This window comes from Lepus europaeus, assembly GCF_033115175.1.
Source record: "Lepus europaeus isolate LE1 chromosome 21 unlocalized genomic scaffold, mLepTim1.pri SUPER_21_unloc_7, whole genome shotgun sequence".
NCBI lineage: Eukaryota > Metazoa > Chordata > Mammalia > Lagomorpha > Leporidae > Lepus > Lepus europaeus.
In genome coordinates, this window is record NW_026909012.1 from 1 (window position 1) to 19,054 (window position 19,054).

At 49.8% G+C, this 19,054-nt stretch overlaps 1 protein-coding gene across 4 annotated transcripts in view; it reads right to left on the minus strand.

Moving 5' to 3' along the window:
* Positions 1-1,326: 1,326 nt before the first annotated feature.
* LOC133754351 (katanin-interacting protein-like) overlaps positions 1,327-19,054 on the minus strand; it is a 113,792-nt gene continuing 96,064 nt past the window's right edge. For all 4 annotated transcript variants that reach the window (XM_062184831.1, XM_062184829.1, XM_062184828.1 and 1 more), the window contains one exon: positions 1,327-1,896. In XM_062184831.1, the coding sequence (XP_062040815.1) occupies positions 1,489-1,896 (408 nt within the window). In that variant the 3' untranslated portion in view covers positions 1,327-1,488. The remainder of the gene's footprint in view (positions 1,897-19,054) is intronic.

Consider the following 19,054-nt stretch of genomic DNA (forward strand, 5'->3'; position numbering starts at 1 on the left):
GTTCCTACTAATATAGGGAGCTGAACTGTAAGTGGAGCAGCCGAGACACCAACTGGCACTTGTGTGGGATGCTGGCATCGCAGGCAGCAGCTTAACCTGCTGCCCACAACACTGGCCCCCAGGAGTCTAATTTAGTAGACTCATTTTGGACCCATCTCCCTCCATACAAAGTAAACCATGGGAGCAGTCCAGCCTGCAGACGCTGCCTGGAGGAGGTGAGCCGGGTTCGGATTCCACTGTCCTCTCAGGTAGTCTTAGGTTCCTGGTGTCTCTGGGGGTATAAACAGCACAGAGCCCTCGAAATGCTGCCAGTGTTTCATCTCTACCACCTAGACCCTATCCAAAGCCGACTGCTTCACAGAGGCTCACCAAGAGGCTGTGGTTTCTGCCCCCGTGACCTCTCCTGGGCTTCCTGAGAGCTGACCTTGTAGCAGCAAGGTGGGGGATCTCCAAGGTAGGCTTTGGCCCCTGCACGTTCTGCTGCCTTTCTCATGGTATCTGGGTGAGCTGTGGTGCCATCGTAGTGCCATGTCAGTGGGAGGGCAGTGACGATGCCAGGGTTGTCAACTTGCCTTATAGTGACACAACCCTTCTAGGGGCCAGTGCTATGACACAGGGGATTAAGCTACCACCTTTTATCCCATCATCCCATATGGGCACAGGTTCAAGTCCCAGCTGCTCCACTTCTGATCCAGCTCCCTGCTAACGCATCTGGGAAAGCAGCAAAAGACGGTTCAAGTGCTTGGGTCCCTGCACTCACATGGTGGCTCCGATGGTGTTCCTTGTTTCTCTCCGCAGGCACGGCCAGCCTGGAGGACACACTTGGAGTGGACGGAAGGAGCAGCGGAGGCCAGGCCTGCTGGGTCCCAGCTTGGGGACAGGAGCAAGCACTGTCTGAAGCAGCCTCTTTCTGCCTCCTGGGTCCTCTTCCTCCCAGACCCCACCTACTGTGTGGCTCCTCCTTCGCAGGGTCTTCCTTGAAAAGCCCCCTGCCTCCTTCCTCAGAGTCACCCTGGTGGCACCAGTGGTCCATGTGGTTGGGTTGGGGGCACGCTGCTGCCAGGATCTGGCCCATCGGGGATACACACAGCGATGGGATCAAGGATAGCTCATGACCAGGGCGGGTTCCAGAGCCAGGCCTGGGACTTTTATGCTGGAGCTTTTAGGAGAGACAAGTCCACGTTCGGATGGGGCTGCGGAGCCAATGTCTCTTAAAGGCAGTCGTGCCTCTGTATGGTGGAAAGCCTGCCTGGGAAGTGGGAGCAGCACAGAGGGGTGCAGAGACGAGAGGGAGAAAAGCCAGGAGGGAGAAGGAAGGGGAAGAGAAGAGAAACGAGCCCTACTGTCATCTGAGCCAGCAACAGTCCCCTTGGCTTAACTTCCCGGCGTGAGCCAACTGGAAGGGAGACACGGCCACACTCCCTCCAAGGCTTGGGACGGCGCCCGCGAGTACTCGCCATACATTTGCCACCTGGAGTTTCAGGCGCCTCAGGAAGCATCCAGGAGTCTTCCTTCCATAGTCAACAGGGACCTGATGGACAACTCCACCCTGGAAGCGCAACTCAAAACAGCGTTGCAAGCCGAAGCCCTCCTGCTAGAACCAGCGACGCCACAGGCAACGAAATGCCACGGAAGACAGAACTCACTTTGAGAAGCGGGGTTAGATTCCAGCACGATGAGGGTGTTCGGGCCCTGCGGGGGACGTCCACCTGCCTCCCGGTCCTCAGGAGCATCCTTGTCCCCAGTGGACAGAGGGCAGTCACCTCCAGGACAGCCCTCGGGCTCAGGCTCGGGCTCAGAGGTGATGTCTTCTTCTATAGACTCATAGTCGTCGCTGGGACAATCCCCCTGTCTCCTCTGTGCATATGCACTGAGTTCCAGGCTTCTTCTCAGCTCCTGCCAAAAGCCAGGAAGAGAGATGCACAGTGAGATAAGGCACTTGGCGGGCCGTTCTTCTGAAAGTCATTTGAACCAAAGATCTGTTTCCAGCACACTCACCTTCCACAAGGTCAAAACCAAGAGCAGAGGAAAGCCAGCGACCCTCTGGCCAGAGCAGTGCTCACAGTACCAATGGCAGTGTTTGTATACCTGAGATGCTGTGTGTGTGTGTGTGTGTGTGTGTCAGAGAGAGAGAGAGAGAGAGAGAGAGAGAGAGAGAGAGAGAAAGAGGGATGACCCTGAGGCTTGGTAAAACAGACTGTCGGGGAGGGCTTTTGCATTTGGTACTCAGCTTATATCATTGCTTGAGACACCTCCATCCCCTATTGGAGTGCCTGGTTCGAGTCTCGGCTCCTCTGCTTCTGCTCCAGCTTCCTGGTACTGCACACCCTGGGAGGCAGCAGGTGATGGCTCAAGTACTTGGATCCCTGCCGCCCACACAGGAGACCCAGATGGAGTTCCAAGCTCCTGGATTTGGCCTGGCCCAGCCACAGGTGTGGTGAGCATCTAGGGGAGTGAACCAGTAGATGGAAGACCTCGCTGTGTCTTTCAAATAAAAGTGAAAATAACTAGATAAATGCATACTTAGAAACACAAACATATATACAAACATAAACTCATACAAAACAGATTGTGGAGACCTATCCTCAGATTCTGTAACTCAGTGGGGCCTGAGAATTTACATTTCTAAGAAGCCAATGATGCTCAGGCTGCTGGTCCCAGAAGCCAGCTCTGCAAATGAAATCCCAAAGGCCTCCAAACGACCCTGAAAGTGCAGCCGGTGAGACGCCGGCAGGGAGCTGCTGGTGGCTGTCCTGCCTCTAGCAGGGTGCGGCACAGCATCTAAATGTGAAATGTCAGAACATTTCCCACTTGACTGTAACTGCCTGCGGATTTTTTTTTTTTTTTTTTTTAACGATGCTTTTGTCTCCTTGGGATTATAGGCCAAGCGTTAAGATTTTTACTTTAGAACTTAACTATTAACTGCTGGATAAAACAAATGTTTATGTTTCTTTTTTCTTCCTGAGACTGTAGGTCAGGCATTAAGAGCTATACTTAGAGTGACCAGAAAAATGTAGCATCCAAACCAGGACATTTCTCTGAAAGGGGAAAATAAGGCTTGGTTAAATTTGTGATGAGATGAAAGAGGATAAACTGAACAGCCAGGGAGAGCCAGTACATGGAGTCACCCTAGCTCTACTAGCCCTATAGCCCTTGTCGTATCTATCATACTTCTGGAGAAAGGAGAAGCAATCGGTGAAGGCTTGATGATTGACCAATAAACCTTTGTGTTTATGGTAGGCTGAATAATGGCTCCTCAAAGATACTTAGATTCTAATCTCTAGAACTTGTCAGTCAGAGAAGGCTTAGGAGGAAGTGAACTCCATATAGAAAACCTGAAATATGTCAGGGAAATCATCCTAGAACGACTGCTTGATAGAAAGACAGACATTGGGGCCGGCACTGTGGTATAGTGGGTAAAGCCGCTGCCTGCAGTGCCAGCCTCCCATATGGGTGCCGCTTTGAGTCCCGGCTGCTCCACTTCTGATCCAGCTCTCTGTTATGGCCTGGAAAGCAGTAGAAGATGGCCCAAGTGCTTGGACCCCTACACTCATGTGGGTGACCTAGATGAAGCTCCTGGCTCCTGGCTTCAGCTCTGCCCATCGCTGGCTGTTGTGGCCATCTGGGGAGTGAACCAGTGGATGGGAGACCTCCCTCCCTCTCTCCCCCACCCCTCTCTCTGCCTCTGCTTCTCTGTAACTCTACCTTTCAAACTAATTAGATAATTAATTGAAATACAGACATCAAAGGTGCCGCTGTTGAGGGCTCAGGTCCGGGGAACCGGAAACTGGGGGAGAGGGAACCCTGCTAGGCGGCAGCAAAGCCCTCATGGAACTGTGCCTGTAGTTACAGGCTAAGCACACTGGTAAGTGATGAGCCTGGAAATGGACTCAGCAGGTTTCCACGGAAGGTGTTGAAGTTGCTTCTACCAGCTGAGAGTAGGAGGCAAGAGCAGAGAGACTGGAGGAAGAGCTGCTAAGGGAAGAGGAACTAGGATTTGACGATTTGGGCGACTCTCAGCTGGTCCAGGCTGCAAAAAGATGTGATGATTAGGAGCTTCGCTGTCAGAAAGTGTTCTCTGGCAGAAAATCAAGTGGGTGGTGCACTACCTGTGGCTAGAACCCCAGGAGGGACCAAAGTTCAGAGTGTCCAAGTGCATAGTGGGCTCTTTGTCCAAGAGATAGACAGGGCCCACCGATCTCCTTAGACATCTAAGCAGATGCAAGGAACAGAGGCTGGGTCAGTCCCAAGTGATCCAGGGCGGAGCCTCTTGTCTAAGAGGGTGAACCTGAGGGCCAGATACAGGAGTCACACAGGGCCACTGAGAACGCTGGTTTGGACTGAACCGGGAGAAAGAAAGCACGGAATTAAAGAAGCTGGTCAGACTAGAAGCTTAAAAAAAATGGATTTACTCCAGAGCCTCAAAAAGGAACACAGAGATGTCAACACCTGATTTTAGATCAGCAAAATCCACTTGAGTTCACGGTCATGGTAAGTGTTTTTGTAGCAGCAGGAAGAACTAATACACCTGTTTACCTTTTACAGTTCTCTCCCTCCCACCCCCCAGAGCAAGTAGCAGTGAGCAGCTAAGACACTGATGGCACATAACAGGTGCTTAGTAGATATTTGCTGAACGACCGAGCAACTGTCAGCGACAGAGTGGTGGCTGCAAGCACGGGTGAAATGCACCCACACGCCCTGGAGGCGGCATCAGTGCAGTGACTCTTGCAAAGTGACTTCATGTCTCTGAGATGCATTTGGACGTGCTTAAACACGGGCAATTGAATCTCTGCCTCACAGGATTGTCTTATTAATGGGGTATGCATTTGGCACAGCAGTTAAGATGCTGTTTGGGGCACCTGCAACACATACACCACTGTCCTTGGGTTTGAATCCCGGCTCCACATCCAACTCCAGCTTCCTGCTAACGTGTCCCTTGGGGGCAGCAGATGATGGTTCTAATACTTGGGAGACCTGGATGGAGTTCTGGGTTCCTGGCTTCAGCCTGGCCCAGTCCTGGCTGTTGAGGGCATTTGGGGAGTAAACCAGCAAATGGAAAATCTTTGTCTCTCTCTTTGCCTTTCAAATACATAGAAGCAAATTTTTAAAAAAGTTGTTTTTAAAGTTTTATTAAGGCAATGGCTTGAACCAGAGATGACTGCAACTCTCCCTGGAGGAGACAGCAATGACTAAACACCTTTTGGGTGGCAACTGCCTTGGCAGTGCTCTCAGTACCCAGCAGGTGAAGCCAGGGACGCCACTAGGCATCCTGGAATGCACAGAGCAGCTTTGCACAACAAGGGGGAATCTGCTCCAAACATCACGTGCGCTGAGGCCAAGCCACCCGGGATGACAAGGAGCACATACCCAGCATTTGATGCTTACAAGGTAACACAAGGGATGGACAGTTGGCACAGTGGTTAAGATGTTGCTTGGGACACCGGCATCCCATACTGGAGTGCCTGGTACAAGTCCTGGCTCTCGTTCCAACTCCAGCTTCCTGTTTGTGGTGCACTCTGGCAAGCAGCAGGTAACGGATCAGGTATGTGGGTCCCTGCCACCCACGAGGGAGACCCAGATTGAGTTCCGGGCTCCTGGCTTCAGCCTGGTCTAGCCTAGCCCTGGTGGTTGTGTGCATTTGAGGAGTGAACCATTAGATGGAAGATTTCTCTCTCTCTCCCTCTCTGTCACTCTGCCTTTCAAATAAAACCACATGCAGCCATTTAAACTCTGATGCCTCTGTGAGCAGCTGCTGGATAAGGGTGGACACCTGACAGGTGGGAAGTGTGTAGGTCACTTGGCGATGTGCCCTTGGAGGGGGCTTCTCACAAGAGCTTGATGACCAGAGTTCAAGTCTGGCCTAGGTTCTCGTCCTGTCCTTGCTGGTTCACCACATGATCACGCCCCTGCACTGGCCGAGTGACCAGCCTCCATGGGTGCTGGACTCTCGGGCTTCCCGATCTTTCCTGAACTGCTGCCTCCGGCCCGTAAGCTGAAACACACCTTTTGTTTCCCAAGAAGCTCCTCTCGGCTATTTTAGTTAAAGCCACGAGGAGCAGAGGTGTTCCGGCTACAGGAGATGGCCCGAGAAACCTTCATGAGAACCAGACTCAGGTCAGGGCTCCCACCTTCCAAGTCCAACTGTAGTGAGTAGGTGCAGGGAGGGGTCCACATGGTGACTGTTCCTCCCCAGGGAAAGCCAGCTCAACCTCGCTTTCAGTGATTACAGAACTGGCAGTCCTGTAGAGGAGACCACAGCTTGGTCCTCCGTAAACACATGACTGGTGCCTGTCTCATCCTTGCAATAAGCCCGACAGACCGGGAGAAAAATCCCCGCCACAACTTGAGTTCTGGTGAGACAGGACAACCCTGTGGCTCCTGTTCTTAGCCCAGCCCCGTTCTCAAAGAGAGTCAGCTGCAGTCCTGCTGGGCTGTGGGGGTGGGGCAGAGGAGCCTGCGTGAAGAAGCCACAGAGGGCCAGTCTGTCTCTGCATCTCCATACTCTTCTCTGAGTCATGTGGGTGGGGGAAAATCAGAAGACGGGTGCCAGCCTGCAGGGGGCTTCCGGCCTCGGCCTAGGAAACCCCAGGTGTTCCCAGAGCCCAGAACAGTCCCCACTGATGTCGAAGGCCTTGGAGAGCCCCTGACCACAGCCAGTTCCAGTTCCAGGACTGGAGGGGGCGGTATCCAGACTCTTACACCTGAGCTGGCCTCCTCATTACCTTCACAATGTTGCAACCCCACATTTCAGCGACTGAGTTTTTTGGGGTCCCCAAAACTTGAGGAACAGAGGCCATGAGCCTTTAAGCTGGTCCAGCTTCTCACAGTAAGTAACTGGCAGAGCCCTGATGCCTGAGGCCCTCGCTGCATACTGTCATGGCTCCACCGATGGCAGCACCACGTGGCGGCCACTCCTTGTGAATGCACTCATGCATGCACGTGTGCTAAGGGCTGAGGTAACAGTGTGGGGGATGGGACGGCAAGACCCTCTGCCCTGTTCAGAGCACTCGGGGCGGTGGGGGAGATTGGCAGAAGGTGCAGAAAGAAAAATGAATGGGGCACCCAGACGTGGCCAGGACTGGGAGGGCAGGCCCCAGCCTGGATGGTGGGACAGAGTGACTGGGCTGCCAGAGCCGCAGCGGAAGATGCTCAGGAAGGCGGGGCATCGGTGGGTGGGGAGGAAGAGCATGCCAGGCAGGAACAGCAGAGCAGGGGCCGGGAGGCAGAAGTGGCTGGAGGGCACACGTGCCCCATGACAAAGGCGGGCAGGAGGGAGAGCCTGTGCGGGACAGGGCTCTGCTGGCCTCGTGGAGCAGTCTGGATTGTGTTCTGTGCACCATGAGAGGCCACGGAGGGACCAGGCAGAGCCAACATTCTCTGATCTCTGTTGTTTCAGAGACTGTGCTGGCCCTGAAATATGCAGTGCACTGTGGGAGGTGGGCGGGGTGGAAAGTGTGCTGGGCTGAGGCCGTGCTGGCAGCAGAGGTGGGGACAGGGGTGGCCTGAAGATGTACTCTGAAGGTGATGGCTAGCTAGAAATGAACAGGGGAGGGCAGGCATCTGGGCTAGCGGGAAGGATGCCTGTATCCCACACTGGAGCACCCGAGCTGGACGCCAGCCCCCTGCTTATGCAGAGCCTGGGAAGCAGTGGTGGCTGGTGTGAGTAGTCGCCACCCACGTGGGAAACCTGGATGGAGCGCCCAGACTGGCCATTGTGGACATTTGGGGGAGTTAACCAGTGAATGGGAGCTTCCTTTCTGTGTCTCAAATAAATTTTTTTAAAAAAATCATTTAAAAAAAGGAATTAACAATATGCACATCTTTGGACCCAGCCATCTTAGGAATTTATGCTTTATTCTTAAGTGTGCAAAGATCAGTCAGGCATCCTTTATAGGAGAGAATGATTCAAATGTTGATCAATAAATGGATTAAATAACAAATAGCATGGGCATTCACAGATCCCCAGGAAACCCCTACAAAGAATGAGGTAGAACTTTCATACTGCCTCGGGTCAATATCAAGAAACATGTTTAAGGGAAAGGAAGCATGTCAGAAAACACACATATGTGCGTGTAGGTGCATGCAAACAGTCTGGAAAAACAGACACCAGCCAGTGACAGGGTTCTTTTAGAGGTTCACGTTATGGGGACCATCATTTTCTGCCTCACTTTTTTTTTAAGATTTACTTAATTATTTGAAAGGCAGAGTTAGAGAGAGAAAGGGGTTCTGTCTGCTGTCTCACTCTCCAAATGGCCACAATGGCCAGAGCTGTGCCGATCTGAAGCCAGGAGCCAGGAGCTTCTTCCGGGTCTCTCACGCCGGTGCAGGGGCCCAAGAACTTGGGCCATCTTCTACTGCTTTCCCAGGCCACAGCAGAGAGATGGTTTGGAATTGGAGCAGCCGGGACTTGAACTGGCACACATATGGCTTTACCCACTGTGCAACAGTCCTGGCTCCTTTACTTTTTTTTTTTTTTTTTTTTTTGATAGGTTCCCCAAACCTAAAATCCAAAATCTCCAAAATTCTAAATTCAATACATGTCGGCTCAAAGTGAGACCCTGGAGCATTTCAGTTCACGGATGTTCAACTGACAGAATCCATGCAAACGTTCCACAATCTGGAAACCCTCCTGCTCGCAATCTTGGTCCACAAGGGCCACTCAACCTGAACTAGCATGGACACAATTTGGTAATTAGAAAAGTGGGATGCATTTACATATATGTTTAAATTCTTTCATTCCTACACATACATTCTCCATAGGAGAGGTGGGGAATGGAGGTGTGGAGGACCCTGGGCAGCCAGGTGTCTGCAAAATGCCGCCTCACTGCCCTTGGAACACATCCAGTTCCCAGAAGAGTCACTGCAATGGCAGTGAGCAGCCACACTCGATGGTGGGAGACAACAGGGCAGCCACCAACTCCTGAACAGCATATCCAGCTAACACGTTCAAGTTCAAAAGCAGCAGGGCACCGATCTCAAAGAGGAAGAAACCCTGGAAACATAGCTCCCATGAGTCCCTCCTGAAAAAAGTTCCAAGCGGGAAAGGCCAGACAAGGAGAGATCAAAATTATGATACAAGTCCGTGGTTGATACTGCTTGAAACATCCGCCGCGTCCCAGGTGGGAGTGTCTGCTCGGAGTCCCTGCTGCTTCCTGCTCACGCGCACCCTGGAAGGCCGCAGATGATGGCTCAAGTCCTTGGGCACCCGGCACCCACAGGAGGGACTCATATGGAATTCCTGCCTCCTGGCTTTGGCCTGGCCCAGACCTGACTGTTTTGGGCTTTTGGAGAGTAAACCAGGGAATCAAAGAGTGTTCCCTCTCTCCCTCTCTGTCTCCCATCTTACAAATAAAATGAATTTTTCTTTTTGAAAAAATTTTTACAAATTTTAAGAAAATTTGTATAAAGTAAAATACACACACACACACACACACATATAGCCATGGAGAAGTTGTAGTAAAAGTGACCACTAACACCATTCTGAGACTGAACAAATTCTAGGTATGGATGCACATTAGGTTACTTATTTAAAATATTTATTTGAAAGGCAGAATGACAGAGACAGGAAGTTAGAGAGATTTTCTATCTGCTGGTTCACTCTACAAATGGCCACATCAGCCAAGGCTGGGCCAGGCCAAAGCCAAGAGCCAGGAACTCCATCTGGGTCTCCCACGTGGGTAGCAGGGACCCAAGTATTTGGGCCATCTTCCGTTGCTCTCCTAGGTGCATTAACTGGGAGCTGAGTCAGAAGTGGACCAGTTGGGACTTGAATCAGCACCCAGAAATGGGATGCCAGCGACAGCTTAACTTCCTGTGCTACAATGTTGGCTCCAAGTTATGCATGTTATGAACCTAAACCCTCGGTTTAGGCAGGAAAACCAGGAGAGCATCATAAGTACACATGCCTCCTGGACTTCTTTGCCATCAAGTCAGTCAAATCCAAATAGAGTTGAAAAAAGATGACGACTCCAGCCTCTTACTATTATTTCACAGTGTACTAAACTAATAGATTTTTTTTTAAATAACATTTCTTGTAATAGATTTGAATGTTCATAATCTCTCCTGTTTCAGATTTGGTTTCTTTTTTTTTTTCAATTAAATGTATGCAAAAAAATTCAAGTGAACTTGATGCCATGTGTCTTTAGGAAATACATAGAAGAGAGAAGGCTTGGTTTTGTAGGGCTGGTACCTCCTTCACAAAGGGGAAGAATGAGCCAACTGCAGGAACCCAGGCTCCCGGGAGGCTCACGTGATGTAAAGGCAGCTGCTCTGGAGGCAAACGGCAGACGAACTCAGCAGCAACACCCTCTCGAGAAGGCCGCTCAAAACCTGTCCATCTGCGGAGATGAGGACCTTGGGCTAGTCGCTTTGAAAGCCAATCTGCCCACACTTCAAAGGGACACGGTGCTGTGAGATGTAGCAGGTGCTTTGAAGTTGTCATCCAGAACTTTCTCTGTGAAAACTTCCTTTATGGCTGTGCTTTAAAACCCTGTTATGTTCAATTTCGGTGTTCAGTGTTTAAAACGTGAAGTTCAAGTCCTCACAACAGAAAAGCCCTCTGCATGGCGGCCGGCTGCAAACAGAGCAGAAGACAAGGACTGGGTGCCGATCTGCCCCTTTGCTGAGAGCCAGGGAGGCTGTGGAGGGACGGCCAACACAGGCAGAGATTGGAAGATGCTGCTGGAGGAAGCAGCAGGTGGCTGGTGATCAGGGGATTAGTCCCTGGAATGCCCCATCTTCCCTGTGCTAGGCTAGACAAAGAGCAGAGCCGGGCGCCCATCAAACAGGACATTTTTGCAATATGACAACAACCACGATAACATCAATAGCAACAGAGACAGCTGCCAGCAGCCGGGCCTTTGAAACCTATCAGACACTGAGCTAACCTCTGCAGGAACGTTATCTCAAGTCAGCACCCCACACTACCGCATGGTGAGGTCTCCTGAGAGCACTGAAGTGGAAGTCCAAGGTCACTCGGCTCACAATGGGAGGGCCGGGGTTTGGATAAATGAACGGCTGACTCCAGAGTCTGGGCCCTGAGCCTCGTGACCATGTTTCTTCCCTGCCTGGTACCAACTTGTAATCAGCAGTCTCCGGAGCGGGATGAAAGTCAGGTGCACGGGGCCGCGGACTGGCATGGAGCGGATGAAACTGCCCATCCATACTCAAAGCTGCCTCGAGGCCGCTGAATGTGTCAAAGCGTGTGGTAAGCATCAGTGGATAGAACACTGGACCTCTACTTACACTTAGGAAGGACAGCAGGTCAGGTTCAAGTTCTGGCCCTGACGCTAGCTACCCTCACCCGCAGGTGAAGTGCTGAGCCTCAGGCCCCCACCTCTAGCATGGGAAAATTGCCTGACCACGTTCTTGTTTGCAACCCCTGTGTATTTTAAATTCACTGTCTCGGGGCTGTGTGGTATAGCAGGGTAAGACGCCACCTACGATGCCAGCATCCCATATGGGTGCCAGCTTGAGTCCTGACTGCTCCACTTCTGATCCAGCTCCCTGCTAATGCGCCTGGGAAAGCAGTAGTAGATGGCCCAACTGCTTGGGCCACATGGGAGACCTGGAAGAAGCTCCTGGCTGCTGGCTTCGGATCAGCTGTTGCAGCCATTTGGGGAGTGAACCAACAGTTGGAAGACCTCTCTCTCTCTCTCTCTGACTCTACCTCTCTTTGTAATTCTGTCTTTCAAATAAATAAAATTAATCTATAATAAATAAATGGATAAAATCATAGTCTCCTACATCAATTTTGATGGAACTATGGCTAAGAAAATTTGAGTTACACATAGGCTTCAAACACCTGTGCAAATGCTTTTAGCTTTTTGATATCTTTTACTGTCTAATTTCTTTTTCTAATTTTCTTCTTCTTCTTCTTTTTCTTTTTTCTTTCTTTATTTTTTTTTCCTGAAAGGCAGAGTTACAGAGAGGCAGAGGCAGAGAAAGAGAGAGGTCTTCCATCCGCTGGTTCATTCCCCAAATGGCCGCAACGGCCGGAGCTGGGTCTATCCGAAGCCAGGAGCCAGGAGCTTCTTCCAGGTCTCCCATGCAGGTGCAGGGCCCAAGGACTTGGGCCATCTCCCACTGCTTTCCCAGGCCATAGCAGAGAGCTGGATCAGAAGTGGAGCAGCCAGGACTCAAACCGGTACCCATATGGGATGCCAGCACTGGAGGCAGCAGCTTTACCCACCAGCTAATTTTCTTTCGAAGCAAAATTACTCTGGAGTTCAGTCTCTAAAGTGCATCACTGAAGAAAAAAAAAATTCAATCCCTGTCTTCGAGAAAGCAGTGCCGTAAGAGAAAAGAGCAGGACGAAGGAGGCAGAGGCACAGGGATCTGCTGTGTGTTTCCTGGCTGCCAGGCTCCTGGGCAGGCCCCTCAGGACCACCCTGTCTTATGGCCCAAGCCTGCCCAGAGCAGGTGCGCTGCAGGAAGGATCACGCAGCAGGAAGTTAGACAGGGAAGGCAAGACAGAGACCCAACAGCAAGGAAGGCCACTGGCTCACGACAAATTCTGAGGAATCCCTGAAAGACAGATGGGGTCACATCCATGAAGAACCAAATGCAGAGGAGCTCCAGACCAGGACACGGGCAGGACAATTTGCAATCGAGTGCGGGTGTGTGCGTGGCGGGGCGGGGTACTGAGCCCAGAGTCGAGGTCAAGGGAGAGGAAGCACGTGAAGAGGCGTCCAATGGCGGCGGCAGCGGCGGCAGGGTGGAGGGGAGCCCCTGGCGGCAGGGTGGAGGGGAGCCCCTAAAGGACTTGACCCTCCCTGGCTGTGTTAGGTAAGAGGCAGCAGAGCTGCTCACCCACAGGCTAAAACCAATAAACAAACTGATACTGAGATATTCATGTGGATCAAAGGTACACCCTATCAGATTGGAAATATATGAAGCACAAATGGAGAACTATAAGGGAACATGGGTGGCCGGCGCCGTGGCTCAACAGGCTAATCCTCTGCCTTGTGGCGCCGGCACACCGGGTTCTAGTCTCGGTCGGGGCACCGGATTCTATCCCAGTTGCCCCTCTTCCAGGCCAGCCCTCTGCTGTGGCCCGGGAAGGCAGTGGAGGATGGCCCAAGTGCTTGGGCCCTGCACCCACATGGAAGACCAGGAGAAGCACCTGGCTCCTGGCTTTGGATCAGCGCGATGCACCAGCCGTAGTGGCCATTGGAGGGTGAACCAACGGCAAAAAGGAAGACCTTTCTCTCTGTCTCTCTCACTATCCACTCTGCCTGTCAAAAAAAAAAAAGGGAACATGGGTAAGATCACAAGAGTCGATCAGGTCACATACACAAAAATAGCTAAGGATCTACTGCAGTAGTTTGCTAAGGAGGATAAGAACTTGCAGGAGCCTGATTAAAAATGTAGATTAAGATGAGTACTCTATGCCCCCTCCAGATCCACTTCTGTATGTAGGGTATGAGAATTTACATTTTTAATAAGCAGCCCCAGCGATTCTGATATGGGTGGTCTGGAACTGTATTTTAAGAATCTCTAAGCTAGATAACAATAACTAAGGGCTTGATTTAGCAGATGTGCTGAGAACTTTGTGCCCAAAAGAGAATGATTATTCTTTTAAAATATCATAGAGGATTCATAAAAATGATCTGGTTGACCACAAACAAAACCTTAAGAAAGGGACCAGCGCTGTGGTGCAGTACATTAATCCTCCACCTGCAGTGCCAGCATCCCACGTGGGCACCAGTTCGGGTCCCGGCTGCTCCTCTTCCGATCCAACTCTCTGCTATGGCCTGGGAGAGCAGTAGAGGATGGTCTGGGAGCTTGGGCCCCTGCACCCGTGTGGGAGACCCGGAAGAAGCACCTGACTCCTGGCTTCAGAATGGCATAGCTCTGGCCGTTGCAGCCATTTGGGGAGTGAACCAGTGGATAGAAGACCTTTCTCTCTGTCTCTGTCTCTATCTGTAACTCTACCTCTCAAATAAATAAATTAGTTTAAAAAAAAAAAAAAAGCCTTAGTAAACTCCAGGAAGATACAAACAGGCCATTCTCTGATTACAATGTAGTAAAAATGAGAAATTAACACAAAAGGATAGTAAAAAATCAAACAAAAACTATTTACTGGGCCGGCGCCATGGCTCAGTAGGCTAATCCTCCGCCTTGTGGCGCCGGCACACCGGGTTCTAGTCCCGGTCGGGGTGCCGGATTCTGTCCCGGTTGCCCCTCTTCTAGGCCAGCTCTCTGCTGTGGCCAAGGAGTGCAGTGGAGGATGGCCCAAGTCCTTGGGCCCTGCACCCCATGGGAGACCAGGAGAAGCACCTGGCTCCTGCCTTTGGAACAGTGCGGTGCGCCGGCCATAGCGCACCTACCGCGGCGGCCATTGGAGGGTGAACCAACGGCAAAAAGGAAGACCTTTCTCTCTGTCTCCCTGTACTGTCCACTCTGCCTGTCTAAAATAAATTAAAAAAAAAAAAGAATGAACATTATTCGAAAATCTGAAAATAACAAATGCTATAAATATAAATATCATTATTTAAAAAAAAAAAACTATTTACTTAGAATGTTTAGAAAAATTTCCCTAAACATGGATAAGAAAAACAAACCCTGAAGTCACAAACCAATTAGAAATAAAAGACAATGAAAGCACTACACAGTAAAATTTGTGAGGCAAGGACAAAGCTATACAAAGAGGAAAATGTATAACCTTAAAATTCATACGCTAGGAGACTGAAAATAAATATAATTTATGAACCAGGATTACAGGGGTGAGGGTGGAAAATCCTAAAATTAAAGCAGAAATTAAACCCGTATTTTACTCAGTTTTCCTCTGAGCCGTGTGAATATTGTTTAACAAGAAAGCATTTACATATTGAGTGTTATTTTAAAAAGGCTACAAAATGATGTGAAAATGCCTAAGAACTCTAAGTAGACTACACATGCAGGCCATAAAGAAGATGCTCCATTCTCACATCAGTTCAGAGGTCATTACGTCATAGAGTTTGTTAGGCAGTTTCACATTATTTTGTAGCCTTTTTTATAACATCTAATACAAAAGTATTAATAATATTCAAGGGACTGGTGTTGTGGCATAGCAGGTAAAGCTGCTGCCTGTGACACCAGCATCCCATATGGGCGCCGGTTCTAGTCCCGGCTGCTCCACTTCTGATCCAGCTCTCTGCTATGGCCTGGGAAAGCAGTAGAAGATGGCTCAAGTACTTGGGCCCCTGCACCCACATGGGAGACCCGGAAGAAGCTCCTGGCTGCTGGCTTCAGATCAGTGCAGCTCCGGCCGTTGCAGCCATCTGGGGAGTGAACCAGCGGATGGAAGACCTCTCTCTCTCTCTCTCTCTCTCTCCCCCTCTCTCAAAATAAACAAATCTTTAAAAAAAAAAAACAAAAAACAGTCAAACAACTCAGAAGAAAGCTGAGCAAAATACAGAAAGCTCTCTCCACCCTCTGGTCCACCAGATCCGGCCTTCTGTTTTTCCACACTTCATGACTTATTATCCGTTTATTCATGTGTCTATTGCTCTATCTCATGTCATTTCTGCTTTTACCTTACCCTCTCCTCCACCCTCAGCCTTGCAACTTGGCTCCTGAAGTCAAATGTTTAATGAAGACCAGAACGCGCTTAATCCTGCGGGGCTCGTATTTCTACATGGTGACAGCTGGCTACCATTGTCCTGCACAGCCCTCTCCACTGCCCACCAGACCGTGCCCTGGGCCAGGTTTGTTACTTGTTACACACCTAACTGCTTTTTTTTTTTTTTAAAGATTTTATTTATGTATTTGAGAGGTAGTTACAGAGAGAGAGGGAGAGAGGGAAAGACAGAGAGAAAGGTCTTCCATCTGCTAGTTCACTCCATTGCTAGTTCACTCCCCAGATGGCCACAATGGCCAGAGCTGAGCCGATCCGAAGCCAGGAGCCAGGAGCTTCTTCCAGGTCTCCCACGTGGGTGCAGGGGCCCAAGGACTCGGGACATCTTCCACTGTTTTCCCAAACCATAGCAGAGAGCTGGATCGGAAGTGGAGCATCCGGGACTTGTATCAGCACCCGTATAGGATGCCGGCACTGCAGGCGGTGGCTTTACCCACTACGCCACAGCGCCGGCCCATCACTCGTGTGATTTAAAAGTCTTTTAGGGCAGACATTCCATCTAGCAGTTCCGACCCCCACATCCCACATGGGAGGGCCTGGGTTTGTTGCCTGGTTCTGCTCCCCATTCCAGCTTCCAGCTAACAATACACACCCTGGGAGGCAGCAGCTAAGGACCGAGTACTTGGGTCCCTGGTCACCCACGTAGGAGACTCGGAATGAGTTCCCAGCAGCCAGCTTCAGCCTGGCACGGCCCTGGTTGTTGCCAGCATTTGGGGAATGCACCAGCAGATGGGAGATTTCTGTCTGTCTCCCTCTGTCTCTCAAGCAAATGAAATAAAATGCCTAAAACGGTTCTTTGAAATTATCATCATGTGCCCCAAATTCCAATATTTCAGAATCCAAAACGTATCTCTCAACTGACTCCTCTACCAGAAGGCAGCACAAAAATCTTTGTCGTTTTACAGGTCCTGATTCATGGTTTGGCAAATACTGTCACTATAATTATAACATAGTGATGTGATGATTGAACTCGGCTTGTGTGGGCTGGCCAGGATGTCTAACCAACAACTCCCTCCCTCCCTCCCTCATTGATTCAATCAATCAACTATTCAATTCATTTGCTTAACAAAGATTTGCATACTCCCTCTATGCCAGGCACTTTTCTAGGGACCAGAAACACGGCAGCTCATCTCTGTTCTCTATAAAGCTTAGATCTGGATCGGGGAGGAATGTTTCAGGCCCTAAATGTATACCTTACAAATGACCTACAGAAATAGACCACAGGGTGCCGGCATGGGCATGGTGGTACAGTGAGTGAAGCCACCTCTTGCAGTGTTGGCATCCTATGTGGGCACTGGTTCGAGTCTGGCTGCTCTACTTCTGATCCAACTTTCTGCTATAGCCTAGGCAAGCAGTGGAAGATGGCACAAGTGCTTGGGTCCCTGCACTCATGTGGGGGACCTGGAAGAAGCTCCTGGCTTCTGGCTTTGGCCTGGCCCAGCCTGACTGTTGCAGCCATTTGGGGAATGAACCAGCATATGGAGGATTCTTTCTCTCTCTTTCTGCTCCTGCCTCTCCTGACTTTGAAATAAATAATCTTTTAAAGAAAATAGCTCTTGGGTGGGTAAGGACTCCATGAACTATGATGTATCCTCTACTCCTATGGCTATTATCATACAGGAATAGGGTTTTCCTTTAAACTTGACCCAGAATTTATGACTTCAGACCTGGCAGGCATAGGAAACATAACCTAACCTCCCAAAACCTCCAGAGGACTGTGTGACTTGGCCAAGGTCTCCAGGCTTGCTGAGTCTAGGCCACTTGCTGTCTACTCCCCCAGGTAGGAACTGCAAGTCCAATGCCTTCCGAAGATGTAAGGTGATATAAAACATCCAGGGGAGTGGCGGCGTGGAGACCAGGGACAACTTGAGACGCGTGCTCAGAATAAGTTTCCTAATTCTCAATAAAGCAGCACCAGCAATGAGCTCAGCTCCCCGCCAGGATGGTTTACCTCACAGGTCTGGGGGCTGAGGCTGGCCCTGTTAGTCCAGGTCCAGGTCTGAGCCCTGCCCTGTGGCCATACCCCCTCCCACTGAGCACTCATTTCTGTATTTCGGCATATCTTTTCCAAGCCCTAAGAATTTTTTAAAAATTTTAAAAAGGCTTTCCTACATGCCTCTATTTTCTCCGGATTATTTTCCCTCAAGTTTGAGCCATATTTTGAATATGACCAAAGTTAAAAAAGAAAAAAAAATTAACTGACACATTAATGCCTTCACATGACACAACATTAATTTTTTTTAATTTATCTAAGTTTACCTTTTTTAATAGTAAAGACATAGATTAATTTTATATGAAAATGTCTCAGGAATATCTCAGGACTTTCTTGCCTTCTAGAATGTACAGTAAGGGTGGGTGTTTGCATTGTGGCTAGGATGCTGCCTGGTTCGTGTCCCACCTCCCCTGCTTCAGACCAGCTCCCTGCTAATGTGGACCCTGGGAAGCAGCAGACGATGGCTCAAGTACTTGGGTCCCTGCCACTTACAAAAGAGAATCAGATGGAGCTACAAGCTCCTAGCTTTGGCCTGGTTCATCCCTGGCTGTGGTAGGCATTTGGGGGAATGAACCAGTGGATAGAAGAACTCTATTTTTGTCTCACTCTTTCCATCTCTTTAACTTTCAAATAAAATTTAAATAAATAAGTAACTTTTAAAAGGATGTATTTATTTATTTGAAAGGCAGAGTTACAGATAGGGAGAGAGGGAGAGTCAGAGAGAGAAGTCTTTTCCATCTACTGGTTCATTCCCCAAATGGCTGCAATGGGCAGAGCTGGGCTGATTTGAAGCCAGGAGCCAAGAGCTTCTTCTGGGTCACCCACGCTGGGGCAGGGCCCAAGCACTTGGACCATCTTCTACTGATTTCCCAGGCCACAGCAGAGTGCTGGATCAGAAGAAGATCAGCCAGGACTCGAACCGGCACCCATTTGGGATGCTAGCACCACAGATGGAGGCTTAACCTACTACACCACAGCACTAACCCAATAAGTAAATTTTAAAAGTTCTGTAGTTCCCCCATACATGGGCGATGTGTTCTAGGACCTCCAGTGGATCTCTTTAAACCACCAAACTCTATATATACTATATTTCTCCTTATATATACATACCCAAGATAAAGCATAATTTATAAATTAGGCACAAATAAGAGATTAATACAGCAACTAACAATCAAATAGAACAACTATAACCATATGCTGTAATAACAGTTCTATGAATGCGCTTTCTCTTGCATGTGCTATACCTCAATGGTCAATCTGATAACTGAGACAGCCCCCAAGGAGTAACAGATGGGCAGCACAGACAGCGTGGATGCGTGGACAAAGAGATGATCCCCACCCACCCACCAGGCGGGACAGAAGGGGACAGTGTGAGTTCTTGTCCTGCTACTCAGAACAGCATGCAACTGAAAACTGATGAATTGTTTATTTCTGGAATGTTC